Source organism: Ovis aries, chromosome 14 (genome assembly GCF_016772045.2).
Source record: "Ovis aries strain OAR_USU_Benz2616 breed Rambouillet chromosome 14, ARS-UI_Ramb_v3.0, whole genome shotgun sequence".
Lineage (NCBI taxonomy): Eukaryota > Metazoa > Chordata > Mammalia > Artiodactyla > Bovidae > Ovis > Ovis aries.
In genome coordinates, this window is record NC_056067.1 from 63,532,639 (window position 1) to 63,546,717 (window position 14,079).

Consider the following 14,079-nt stretch of genomic DNA (forward strand, 5'->3'; position numbering starts at 1 on the left):
CTTCACTTTAAGCAATCCTGACATTTCTTGGTAAAAGAGTTCTTGGGTGGTTTAGGTCTAAGCCAGGAGAGACGTCACACACAGAGAGCTCAATGAGCAACTAAAGCTCCATGGAGCTTGATCTTCACCCCACTTGCCAGCTCAGTTCACACCGAGGTCCTCATGGTGTTATCCTCTTCATCCCTCCGTTATGGTGAGCCAAGCCACATTGTGCCAACAGTTGATAACTTAAAAGGCACAAGATTCTGAAATCCTTGGCTTTGGTGAAAAGAAACATAAAAGACAAAACATGCAAATATCGATGGATTAACACAACACATGCAAAGCCTCCCTGGGGCAAGTGTTCTCTCTGCAGCCCTCAGTGATTTGGAGTGGCATGTCCCGTAGAATACTCTGTGATGATGGGACTTTTTAACATCTGCTCTGTCCATCATGGCACCTGGCCACATGATGCTACTGAGCCCTTGAAATATGGTGGGTGTGGCTGAAGAACTGAATGCTTTACTTCATATACTTGTGAGTCATTGTTTGTACCTCGTGACGGGGTAACTACTTTATCGGCCAGTGCAGATCCAGACTAGGGGGATCTTGTCCTGTTTCTACCCCAGGAACCCTAGCACCCTCAGGGCACACGGCTGGGAATGGGTTGAACGGGCTTCCTCGATGGCTCAGTGGTAAAGAATCCGCCTGCGAATGCAAGAGACGTGAGAGACGAAGGTTTGATCCCAGGGTCAAGAAGATCCCCTTGGGAAGGGAATGGAAACCCACTCCAGAATTCTTGCCTGGAGAATCCCATGCACAGAGGAGCCTAGTGAGCTACACACCATCCATGGGGTCACAAAGAGTCGAACATGACTTAACTGCCTTAGCACGCACACGCGCAGCCTCATGTGGCAAGTGGCAACACACTGAATATCTCAAACAGAATATACTTCATCTTTCTTTGGCCCACTTGCATTGCTTTGATTATTGTTTCATGGAAAGCATTTTGTTTTAAATGTAGCAGTGTGCACATGTCAATCTTAAAGTTCCAATCTATCTCTCCCCTCATCCTTCCCCTCTGTAACTCTAAGTTTCTTCTCTAAGTCTTCAAGTCTGTTTCTGTCTTGTAAACAAGTTCATCCTTGTAAACTATTACTGAACAGAGGTTTTTTAAATGGCTTTCTTTTATTTTAAACTGAATAATTTGAAGACTCAACTTGCAAATTTTTATGCTTTACTGGAATTTTCTTTTTTAATTTTTATTTTTACTTTATTTTGCTTTACAATACTGTATTGATTTTGCCAAACATTGACATGAATCAGCCACGGGTGTACATGAGTTCCCAATCCTGATCCCCCATCCCACAACCCACCCCATATAATCTCTCGGGATCATCCCCGTGCACCAGCCCCAAGCATCCTGTATCCTGTATTGAACATACACTGGCGATTCGTTTCTTACCTGACAGTAAATGTTTCAACTATTCTCCCAAATCATCCCATCCTCTCCCTCTACCACAGAGACCAAAAGTCAATTCTGTACATCTGTGTCTCTTTTGCTGTCTCGCATAGAGGGTTATCATTACCATCTTTCTAAATTCCATATATATGTGTTAGTATACTGTATTGGTGTTTTTCTTTTGGCTTACTTCACTCTATATAATCGGCTCCAGTTTCATCCACCTCATTAGAACTGATTCAAATGTATTCTTTTTAATGGCTGAGTAATACTCTATTGTGTACATGTACCGCAGCTTTCTTATCCATTCATCTGCTGATGGACATCTAGCTTGTTTCCTTGTCCTGGCTATTATAAACAGTGCTGCGATGAACATTGGGGTACCCCTGTCTCCTTCAATTCTGGTATCGTCGGTGTGTATGCCCAGGAGTGGGATTGCTGGGTCATAAGGCAGTTCTATTTGCAATTTTTAAAGGAATCTCTACACTGTTCTCCATAGTGGCTGTACTAGTTTGCATTCCCACCAACAGTGTAGGAGGGTTCCCTTTTCTGCACACCCTCTCCAGCCTTTATTGCTTGTAGACTTTTGGATTGCAGCCATTCTGACTGGTGTGAAATGGTACCTCATTGTGGTTTTGATTTGCATTTCTCTGATAATGAGTGATGTTGAGCATCTTTTCATGTGTTTGTTAGCCATCCATATGTCTTCTTTGGGAAATGTCTATTTGGATCTTTGGCCCATTTTTTGATTGGGTCGTTTATGTTTCTGGAGTTGAGCTGCATAGGTTGCTTGTATATTTTTGAGATTTGTTGTTTGTCAGTTGCTTCATTTGCTATTATTGTCTCCCATTCCGAAGGCTGTCTTTTCACCTTGCTCATAGTTTCCTTTGTTGTACAGATGCTTTTAATTTTAATTAGGTCCCATTTGTTTATTTTTGCTTTTATTTCCGGTATTCTGCGAGGTGGATCATAGAGGATCCTGCTGTGATTTATGTCGCAGAGTGTTTTGCCTATATTCTCCTCTAGGAGTTTTATAGTTTCTGGTCTTACGTTTAGATCTTTATTCCATTTTGAGTTTATTTTTGTGTCTGGCGTTAGAAAGTGTTCTAGTTTCATTCTTTTGCAAGTGGTTGACCAGTTTTCTCAGCACCACCTGTTAAAGAGATTGTCTTTAATCCATTGTATATTCTTGCCTCCTTAGTCAAAGATAAGGTGTCCACAGGTGTGTGGATTTATCTCTGGGCTTTCTATTTTGTTCCATTGATCTATATTTCTGTCTTTGTGCCTGTACCATACTGTCTTGATGACTGTGGCTTTGTAGTAGAGCCTGAAGTCTTGCAGGTTGGTTCCTCCAGTCCCATTCTTCTTTCTCAAGATTGCTTTGGCTATTCGAGTTTTTTTGTATTTCCATACAAATTGTGAAATTATAAGAGACTACCATCAGCAATTATATGCCAATAAAATGGACAACGTGGAAGAAATGGACAAATTCTTAGAAAAGTACAACTTTCCAAAACTGAACCAGGAAGAAATAGAAAATCTTAACAGACCCATCACAATTCGGAAATTGAAACTGTAATCAGAAATCTTCCAGCAAACAAAAGCCCAGGTCCAGACGGCTTCACAGCTGAATTCTACGAAAAATTTTGAGAAGAGCAAACACCTATCCTGCTCAAACTCTTCCAGAAAATTGCAGAGGAAGGTCAACTTCCAAACTCATTCTATGAGGCCGCCATCACCCAAATACCAAAACCTGACAAAGATGCCACAAAAAAGAAAACTACAGGACAATATCACTGATGAACATAGATGCAAAAATCCTTAACAAAATTCTAGCAATCAGAATCCAACAACACATTAAAAAGATCATACACCTTGACCAAGTGGGCTTTATCCCAGGGATGCAAGGATTCTTCAATATCCACGAATCAATCAATGTAATTCACCACATTAACAAATTGAAAAAAAAGCTATATGACTATCTCAATAGATGCAGAGAAGGCCTTTGACAAAATTCAACATCCATTTATGATAAAAACTCTCCAGAAAGCAGGAATAGAAGGAACATACCTCAACATAATAAAAGCTATATATGACAAACCCACAGCAAACATTATCCTCAATGGTGAAAAATTGAAAGCATTTCCCTAAAGTCAGGAACAAGACAAGGGTGCCTACTTTCACCACTACTATTCAACATAGTTCTGGAAGTTTTGGCCACAGCAATCAGAGCAGGAAAAGAAATAAAAGGAATCCAAATTGGAAAAGAAGAAGTAAAACTCTCACTGTTTGCAGATGACATGATCCTCTACATGGAAAACCCTAAAGACTCCACCGGAAAATTACTAGTGCTAATCAATGAATATAGTAAAGTTGCAGGATATAAAATCAACACACAGAAATCTCTTGCATTCCTGTACACTAATACTGAGAAAGTAGAAAAAGAAATTAGGGAGACAATTCCATTCACCAATGCAATGGAAAGAATAAAAGACTTAGGACTATACCTACCTAAAGATACTAAAGACCTATATATATAAAATTATAAAACACTGGTGAAAGAAATCAAAGAGGACACTAATTGATGGAGAAATATACCATGTTCATGGATTGGAAGAATCAACATAGTGAAAATGAGTATACTACCCAAAGCAATCTACAGATTCAATGCAATCCCTATCAAGCTACCAGCGTTATTTTTCACAGAGCTAGAACAAATAATTTCACAAGTTGTATGGAATTTTCCAAAAAGTAGTATGATCGTGGTACCCTACCCTGTATGGACAATTGATTAGAATGCCTTCTCCCAAAAGGTTAGATAGGTAAAATAGAGTATTAGAATAGTCAGGGGATTACTAAGATGTGGTGGGATTTTTGAAGACGATCCTATAATTCTTGGACTCCACTCTTCAGAGCTGCTGGGCTGCTTTGGAGGAGAAGAAGGAGTGCCCACGGAGGAACTCTTTTAAAAAGAGATGTAGCTCTTCAATTTATAACACTCTGTGTGCTCAAAGGATGGGGCCAAGTCAGGGTCAGCATGGTCTTGGTTTACATTGAATTCCTCATAGAGACTGATATCGGTGAAGAGGGTCATGGGACTCAGGGGAGTGGGAGTGAACAGTCTCTCAAAGAGGGTCCTGTAGTTCAAGTGGACGAATATCACATCCTTTGCTGATGGGTCCTGAGAGGAAGGAGATGTGAATGATGGAATGAAATTCGATCTTCTAATGCTGGAGCACTGGGCACATTGGAGGGGCTCGGGCTACGGCAAGGGTTTGGGCTGGGAGGATCCACCTCGCCATTCACTATTCTGTCTTCCTTGGGCACTCCTTCCATGATGGCAAAATCTGGGATTGGAAGAGAGTTAAGGCTTTCGGGGAGGGGAGGGAGGGAATTCTTCTAGACCTCTATATCTTTGGTGGGGACATCAAAGCCAAACAAAGCAGCTGTGTGCCCCCAGGTTGCTGAGTCTCTCTACTCCACTAAATTTAAAAAAACAAAACAAAAACCGTCCCATATATAAGCCCAGCCACTGACGGACTCTCTCTGGAATCTGTGCAAACCCACGGAGCCCATCCTACACCTTCCGTTATGGACCGTCCTCTAATGTGTATCAGCAGATTCCCAAGATCATAAAGGGGAGAAGAACAGATGACTGTGGTTGAAGGGAAGAACAGGGCTTGGAACATCCCTGGTGGCCCAGGGATTAAGAGCCAACCTTCCAGTTGAGAGAGCGTGGCATCTACCCCTGGTGGGAAAACTGAGATCCCACATGCCTTGAAGCAACTATACTCAATGCTGCAACTGCTGGGCTCGCAAGCTCTGGAGCCTTCAACTGCACCCTAGCACCGCAATGAGTATCCCCCATGTTGCAGCGGAGACCTGATGCAGCTAAGAATAAATTAACACATATTTTCATAAAAAAAAAAACAGGGTTCCTTAGTTCTCTGGAAGATATTCCCTCAGAGATAACAACAATGGAAATCAGTTTTTAACCTACAGGAAGTGAAAACCCCATTCTCTGCTATGAGCCCACCTCCCCCTGGGTCAGAATATGCTGTGCTTCCCTCTTTCAGACTTACGACTGCGTAGAGCACCAGTGAGAGTTTGGCTCTTCATACTTACTTTGTGGGTAAGCAGTGACAGACAAGAACAGCGAGGAAGATGCTGGTATAGATGAAGGCTACGGAGAGCCTAAGGAGAAGGTGCAGCTGGCTGGAGTGGCCTTGAGGAAGCCGTGCTTCTGCCAACAAGCCAACGGAAGAAGGTCTGCTTATTCGTTACATACACCCTGCCCTACACACAGGAGTTGTTGTATCCTTGTGTCAAAGTGTGTCAGCAGCTCTCAACCTGATCAGTATGGTCTCCACTTCCCAGGAAGCACCAAAGGATCCAAGAGCTGCTAGCAGGGGATGGAGTAAAGAGGCCATGCAAGACCAGCAGCGGTCTGAAACCAGGTTCCCCGGGCACCAATGCAGTTTTGCTCTGCTGCCCGTATGACAAGGCATGGTGCTTTTGCATGAATGGGACTGCTTTAATCCTCCATATATTTCCCCCTCCATCCACATAGACCTGGAATGGAATCCTCAAGAAGACACATTTCTATTTCTGAACTGTGGAATGTTTAGTTCAGAAAACACTAGCAGAGGAATAGGACATACTGAAGGTGCTCCCTAAAATCCTCCACTTGTCCACCATCCTTCCCCAAAATGCTGGTGGAGCGAGATTCAGCATCTCCCTTAGGCATGGGGTCAAGTCACCCTGTCTTGCTTTGTTCAATGTAGAAATTCCCAGTCCCAGAGAATGATAAACACAGTGTACCCTCTGGTTCTAATACAAACCATGATCTCAATTGCTGACATGACAAGGACGTTGAGGAGCCCAAAGTCACAGAACTGGGAGGTGGTAAAACCAACACTCACACCGGGACCCTCTGTCTTCTCAGAAATTTGCTGAGACAGGAGACAGTCTTGCTTACCTTCTGTGGTGTGTGGATCCATGGTTGACGGGCAAGTACTTGTAGTGGATCCTAGGGGAGAAAAGCCAGAAGGGGTGAACAGTAACCTTCCTCATACCCACTGAATGAGGACTATTCTTTCTGGAAGGTTGACCTCCTGCCTTCCTTGACTCTGTCATCCCTCAGAGCACTGATGGGGGAGGGGAGAGCTTCTGGTCCCTCCCTGTGAATGCACTGAGTAGACACTCCATCCTGGAGAAGGGATGGTGGAAGGAGGCGGGAAGGATATGCCTGGTGGTGAAAGACAGTTGTAAGCTAGAGATATCCTCTCTGCTCCAGGAACGAGTGTCCGTGCTCCTTAATTGGAAAATCACCTGTATGTCAGAGGTACTTCTGGGAAAACATTAAGAGCAAGGGGCCAAGGCAATCTCTGATCTTCCCAAATCAGCCCAGCCTCTCCTCCCCCTGAGTCTACCCTGACCCTTTTCTTTGTTGCCTGGGTAGACAGGACTCTGCTGTGGACCATCCATACAGGAGGCGGAAGAGGGTTGAGATGCCATCTACTATCTCTCCTCTTCTCTGGTTCTCATTGTCTCCATTTCTCCAGAAATGCTATGGTTCCCCTGACACCAACACAGAGCCCTTGAGATAGAGCTCACGATACAGTAAGATGTTATGCAAAACCCCAAATGGGCTATTTCCCCAGTGCAATCTCATTTACTATAATGTAAAGCATGGGACTCTTCATGGGTTCTCCAGGCAAGAATGGTGCAGTGGGCTGCAATTTCCTCTTCCAGGGGACCACGTTTTGCCAGGACTCTTCACTATGACCCATCTGTCTCGTGTGGCCCTGCATGACTGGCTCATAGCTTCCCTGAGGTATGAAGGCCCCTTCACCACTACAAGGCTATAATGCACAATGAGGAGGAGATAGTGAAGGACAGAGGAGTCTGTCATGCTGCAGTCCATAGGGTCACAAAAAATTGGAGCCAACATACTGACTGAAGAGGAACAACAAAGCATGGGCCAGGAAGCGGTTCCTCACCTGTGACAGACAGAAACAGTGGGTCGCTGGAGTCTGACCATGAGTAGGGAGAGCGAGAGAAGGAGCCGTAGCACCTGTAGACCCCGCTGTGGGCTGGGGTCCCAGGACCCAGAGGGAACTCTGCCTGGAGTGCTCCGCGGGGGCCCCGCCTGGCAGCGAGTGGGCGCCCAAGGTTCTCGCCCTCCCTGAGCAGATGGAACTGGTCAAAGTCGATCTCAGATGAGCTGCAAACCAAGGTCACATTCTCTCCTGACCTCACCACGGGGCCCCCATGGGCTGAGAGTGACGGTTTCCTGGACCGATCTGCAAGGAAGAGACCTTGATCTCAGCACAAAGTAACTCGAATCCTAAAGAGAGGACTAAAGCAGAAGTGTGCAACAAGAGAGGCGCTGCAGTGAGAAGGCCGCCCACCACCAGGAAGAAAGACCCACAGTAAGGGATACCCGGCACAGGGAAAACTTCAGAAATAACTTTAAAAATGGAGTGTCATTTAAAATCCTCTTGAACAAATCAGTAATTTTTAAAATGGTTTGTCATTTAATGTCCTTTTTTAAAGAAAGAGTATATATATATATATGTATATCAATAACTGAATCACTCTGTTGTACAACAGGAATTAACAATATCTGAAATCAACTAGACTTCAACAAACATAAATTTAAAAAACTTTTTCTAAATTAAACATGTGCAGTTCTCTTGAAATAAATGGAACTTACTAACTATTGCAGGGACTATCAGAAACCATGGCATTGACCCAGAAGAAGAGATTATGGAATGGAAATTGCCAGAATCTCATTCAATCTTTGAGTGTCTCATTCTTGAGGGCGTGTTCAAGGCTGCCATGCCCACCCCCAGGGGTCGAAGGGACTCTTTAGCGGGGAGGGTTGGAGGGACCACTCCTCCCTCTTTGTGCAGAACGATGCATTAAACCAAGAGGCTGAGCAACATCATGGCATCGACCTCCATCTCGGTCAGCCAGGGGCTGGACTGCAGGGCGTCTGGTACCACATGTGCTGCTGACAGAGGAAGGGAACTCTGACATGAAAGTGGGAAACCAACCCTGTAACCACCATCGGTGGCTGCCTGAGCGGGGAACTGCCCGCGTCCCTGCTCTGGTGCATTTTTCTCCGTTGGTCATTCTTTCACGTTCTCGCTCCTTCGCACTGTCACTGGCTGTGTCTTCCCCTTAGCACACGGCAGGGACTCTGTTCTCTTTTCCCTTCCACTTTCACACCTCCTCTCTCTGCTTTGTTCCTTCTCCTGAGTTTGTGAGTGACTCTGCATGCCTGTCATTCTCTCCCGTTCCTCATGCTGGACTGGACACCAGGACTTCTGTGACACAGAGAGCAGAAGGGACAGGTCTGGCCACACTTACCTGTGATGATGATGTCCACGGGGTCGCTGGGGGCTGACCACTCATAGGGGGAGTGTCTGACAGAGCCGTAGCATCTGTAGGTGCCCGCACTACCCGCAGTCATGGGGCCAATGAAGAAGTCAGCTCGGGCATGCCCACCCGTGAACGTCTCTCCACGTCTCTGGAAATGCCCTGTGCTGCTTTTTTTGTGCAGGATAAATGTTTCAAACAGCACCGATGAGTGACAGCGGAGGGTCACATTCTCTCCTGCATGCACGAGGGGGCCTGGGTGGGCTGAGATGGAGGGTTTTGTGGATGCATCTAGGAGCAAAGAGGGTGTGAGCTTCAGTGAGTCACCCCACCTCGGCACTTCCCCGGACATCTGAAGGTGTGAAAAACCTCCCCATGAAGCAACAAAGCCAACTGCCCTTCCTGTCTGTTCTGTTGCATTTTCTTTAGCCTTGTCCTTGGGCTCTGGCTCATGCTTTTCTGTTTCTCTTTGTTCAAGACCTCCAGCCTCCTCTGTGTTTATTCTAAGCTCTTCAGCTGTTGGATCTGCTCTCAGCTTCATGCATGCATCCTCAGTCCCTTCAGTTGTGTCTCACTCTGTGGGACCCCATGGACTGTAGCCCGCCATGCTCCTCTGTCCATGGGATTCTCCAGTCGAGAATCCTGGAGTGGGTTGCAGTGCTCTTATTCATCCCATCCCTATTGTGCCTGGTGGGGGGCTGGGGTGGGTCTGCTGCTCTGGTAGAATACATACCAGGTATAATACACACCTGGCTCCCTTCACACTTGTCTCCTAGAATGTGGGTGAAGATTGGCAGGAGATTGGGAAGCAGGTGGAGAAAAAAGTGAACATTTCCCCATCTGTGATCCCCACTTCATGCCTCTGGAAAGATTCCTGGGCTGACTTGGTCTTAACTGGGACCCCAGCTCCTTCATATGGGATTACAGCTCCCTACTGAGTGGCAGGTACTGGATCAGGGTCCACCCTTGGACCCCCAGTTGGCAGGCAGTGGCAGCATCCTGTCTAACTAATGCCTAGGGAGGCTCCTCCTTCCTGAACCAGGGGAACACATCCCTCTATTCAACACCCTGAGTTTAAACTCTCAGACTTGGTTCTCTTTCCTTGGTTCAGTTCTGGCTGGGAGTCCTGAGGATGTCTTTGGCTGCACGGCACGTGGACCTGGGGTAGGATTGCTGGCAGGCACAGGTGTCCCGGGCTGGGCTGCACCCCTCCTACCTGTGACCATAATCGGCAGGGGATCACTGACATCGGACCACACAAAGCGAGACCAGTCGGCTCCAGAACATGTGTAGGACCCGGCATGTTCCGTGGTCACCGGACCAAGGGTGAAGGTGTTGAAATGTTGTTCCTGGATCTTGTGCAAACTGGTCCCAACTCTTTTGAACAGTCTGAATATCGCAAATGGAGGACCAGAGTGACACTGAAGAGTCACAGTCTGTCCTAAGGGAACCACAGTGCTTGGCCTGGCTGACAAAGAGGGCTTCTCATATTCACCTAGGAGAGAAGGAGACACAGGCTTTGAGAGAAAAATTGGAATGATCCGCTCTCCCCATTGCCCTCGTGGGCGCTTCCCCTTCAATTCTTCCAACTCTTCTCCCCTAAAGTGCATCACCCTGATGCTCATGGCCACCTGGGGCCTGGGGACAGACAGAGACACAGTCAACCCAGGACGAACATCTTGAGATTCTAAGAATACAGTTCTCGGAAGGGATTCTCCAAGAATCATTCCTTGGGTTGACAAAATGTTGTGACACTTTCTCTGAAAACACAAAACACTGGGGATTTCCTGGTGGTCCAGTGGTTATGAAACAGCACTTTCTCTTCCAAGGGCCTGAGTTGAATCCCTGATCAGGGAACTAAGATCCTGCAAGCTGCACTATGCAGGCAAAGGAAAACACCAAAAAATGGATGCCTGGACAAGAAGGGAAAGGACTTCCCTGTTGCATTTGTTGTAGCTCAAATAGTAAAGAATCTTCCTGCAATGCAGGAGAGCAGGGTTCAGTCTCTGAGTTGGCAATATCCCCTGGTCAAGGAAATGGCAACCCACTCCTGCATTGTTGCCTGAAGAATCCAATGCATAGGAGCCTGGTGAGCTCCAGTCCATGGGGTCGCAGAGAGTCGGACTCGACAGAGCGACTACCACTAACACAACTAAGCAGTGAGAAAGCCAGCTGCCTGAAAAGAAGGAAGTAAACCTTGAACCCCGCTCCTTTGTGAGCTAACCTGCATCAAATGTGCAACAAGGTCCAGGAGGCCCTGCCTGATGTCCAGACCCTGCCCTGGGCTCAGCTCTAGTGGGTGCTCCTGCAGATCCTGTTGTTAAGGCTGGATGGGGAGGCCATGAGTCTCCTTGTCCGAGAGGGATCTGTGGGGTGCAGCCTATTGCTCCCGTCTCATAATTGAAATGGCACTCAGTGGGCCCAGCTCCCAGCTGCCAGACTTCACCTTGTGCCTTCAGGTCCAGAGTCCAGAGCTGGGCTAACCTCTGGGGAGAGTGAAGATGAGTATCAAGGCCAATAGGAGGACCTGGGATCCACAAAGCATGCGGCTCTCACTGTACAGACAGGGGCTCACCCCGGCCCCCAGTGTCATCTGCATCAGCCAGAAATGCTCTGTTCAACAGAGAAATAATGGATGGGGAGGACTCACCCACAGCTGCCCAGATCCTCAGACTCACACAGATTCCTAGAAGGAAAACCATGTCAGAGATGGCTAATTCTGATGGACCCCACATGCCTGGCACCCTCATCCAGGGAACCTGGTCAGTGGTGCGAGGACCGCACGATTTCCATCATAACCTCTCCAACCATGTCTTCCAGACTCACCAAGACTCAGGAGGCTGAGGAGTGTGGGGCACATGGCTCTGCTTCTGTGAGATGGGCGGCAGAACTGAGCAAAGCTGACTGAGTCACAGGATGCGGAAGCGGTCGGTGTTGTTGGTATAGTCAGCCTGGTTCATGTCACATGGGAAGATGGCCAGCCTCTTCTCACACCAGGGATGGAAGTCTGACTTGAGCCACATCACCGAGCAGACCTCATGGCCCGAGCATCACATTTGTTTCCCTAAACACTGTAAACCTAAGAGGATTCGAACAGATCTTGCTGCCTTTAGGAAGTAGTAACTGTGCTTCAGTGTATACCATGCAGGATGCTTTTCCCAAGCTCATGGTAAATCTCATTAACGTTAACTCTTTGCAGAAGACAAATCACATGCTCCCACCTCGTATGTCAGGCTCAGTTCAGATTGCCAGTTAATGACTCATTAATAGAGACTTTTATTCTGCATTCTTATGGAGGACCAGACATGCGTATTATGGCTCTTTGAAAATATGAAAAAAATTCTACATTGTAATATATGGGATTAAGGACCAAACTGTGTTAGCTCAGGTGTACAGCAAAGTGATTCAGTTATACAGATACATGCATCTGTTGCCTTTCAAATTCTTTTCCCACTTAGGTGGTTACAGAATATTAAGTAGAATTCTCTGTTTTATACAGTAGGTCCTTATTGGTCATCCATTAAAATATAGCTGGTGTATATGTCAATCTCAAACTTCCAATCTAACTTCACCCAGACACTATCCCCCTGTGGATCCATAAGTTCCTTCTCTGTGAGTCTGTTTTGCAAATAAGTGCAGTATGTTAGATATCAAAATAAGCGATATCATGTGATATTTGTCTTTGTCTGACTCTTCTTCATCTGAAATTATTTCGTGACTGTGAGTGGAGACTTTGCACACACAACACTCTCTCTGTCTCTCTCTCTTCCTCCCTTCCCAATCCAAGGACCACACATGTACACAAAGATAACGTGTGTAAAGGTGACTGTGGTGTTTTTTGGGGAGGGGGATTTGTTCTGCCTGAAAAGGTGGACCACCTTGCTTCCTAGATACTCAGATGAACACAAAATATGTCAAGTAGAGACTTCCAAGCTCTAGGATGCTTGAGTGAGGGGCGTGTCCACAACAATCAACTCCAAACTGGGACACAATGGCCCAGCTGTTTCAGGACTCAAAGGGCAGACATACACCCAGTTCAACTGTTGTTCGTAGACTGGAAAGAACCTGAGTAAGGGCACTGATTCCACACCATTGTGCTGAGGGCAGGGGTTCTTAACATTAGTGATGCTCCCTAAGTAATAAATCAGGTCCTCTCTTGACCATTATGTATGCAATGGAGTAACAGTACAGTCACCCTTCTTAAAATCTCCTTTTATTTACTTAATATCATGTTTCAGAATTGATCTGTATTCCTTGTCATTTCAGTTTGTGCATTTTTATTGCCATGTAGTGTTTCATTGCAGATATTTAAACCACAAATTTTTTAAAAAATGTAAATTTATTTATTTTTATTGTAGGTTAATTACTTTACAATATTGTATTGGTTTTGCCATACATCAACATGAATCTGCCACAGGTATACACGTGTTCTCCATCGTGAACCCCCTTCCTTCTTCCCTCCCCATACAATCCCTCTGGGTCGTCCCAGTGCACCAGTCCCAGGCATCCAGTATCATGCATTGAACCTGGACTGGTGGTTCAATTCATATATGATATTATACATGTTTCAGTGGCATTCTCCCAAATCATCCCACCCTCGCCCTCTCTCAGAGTCCAAAAAACTGTTCTACACATCTCTTTTGCTGTCTCACATACAGATTTTTAAAAATTAAAAAATGTATTGAAGTATAGTTCATTTCTGCCGTACAGCAAATTGATTCAGCTCAACATGTATATTCTTTTCCATTCTGATTTATGCCAAGATACTGAATACATTTCCCTGTGCCATACTGTAGGACCTCATTCTTTATCCATTCTACGTATAAATAGATTGCATCTGCTAATCCCAAGCTGCCAGTCCTTCCCTCCTTGGCAACCACAAGCCTGTTCTCTATGTCTGTGAGTCTGTTCCTGTTTCATTGATATGTTCCTTTTAGATTCCACATACGGGTGATATCACAAGAAAATTGTCTTTCTCTTTCTGTCTACTTCCACTAACATGTTAATCTCCAGGTTCATCCTTGCTGCTGCAAATGGAATGATTTCATGTTCTAAATGTCTGAGTGGTGTTCCATTCTCTCTGTGTATAAGCATATACATCTTCTTTATCCATTCATTTCTCGATGGACAATTAGGCTGTTCCCATGTCTTGGTTATTGTAGGTTTTGCTGCTGTGAACATAGGGGTGCATCAATCTTCTCAAGGTATAGTTTTTTCCAGATATATGCTCAGGACTGGAATTGTTGGATCAT

General features: G+C 45.7%; 1 protein-coding gene across 3 annotated transcripts; it reads right to left on the reverse strand.

Moving 5' to 3' along the window:
- Positions 1–1,206: 1,206 nt before the first annotated feature.
- LOC101104266 (putative killer cell immunoglobulin-like receptor like protein KIR3DP1) lies at positions 1,207–11,738 on the reverse strand. 3 transcript variants are annotated; one of them, XM_042232525.2, is made up of 8 exons: positions 11,654–11,738; positions 11,478–11,513; positions 10,044–10,322; positions 8,819–9,118; positions 7,444–7,746; positions 6,420–6,470; positions 5,567–5,684; positions 1,207–4,622 (listed from the first exon to the last, which is right to left on the reverse strand). In XM_042232525.2, the coding sequence occupies exons 1-8, from the start codon at positions 11,685–11,687 to the stop codon at positions 4,601–4,603; spliced, it is 1,143 nt and encodes a 380-aa protein (XP_042088459.1). In that variant the 5' UTR covers positions 11,688–11,738; the 3' UTR covers positions 1,207–4,600. The 3 variants fall into 3 exon arrangements, with proteins under 3 accessions (XP_042088459.1, XP_060254174.1, XP_060254175.1); XM_060398191.1 differs by having other exon boundaries at positions 1,207–4,788; XM_060398192.1 differs by lacking the exon at positions 5,567–5,684.
- Positions 11,739–14,079: the final 2,341 nt, after the last annotated feature.

Excerpts from the sequence above, each read along its gene's own strand:
- LOC101104266 (XM_060398191.1), bottom strand. The coding sequence starts at position 11,687 with ATGTGCCCCACACTCCTCAGCCTCCTGAGTCTTG. Across the intron at positions 7,747-8,818 it reads CGTGGACATCATCATCACAG|ATCGGTCCAGGAAACCGTCA; the intron begins GTAAGTGTGGCC and ends TCTTCCTTGCAG. Across the intron at positions 6,471-7,443 it reads ACTGTTTCTGTCTGTCACAG|GATCCACTACAAGTACTTGC; the intron begins GTGAGGAACCGC and ends TTTCTCCCCTAG.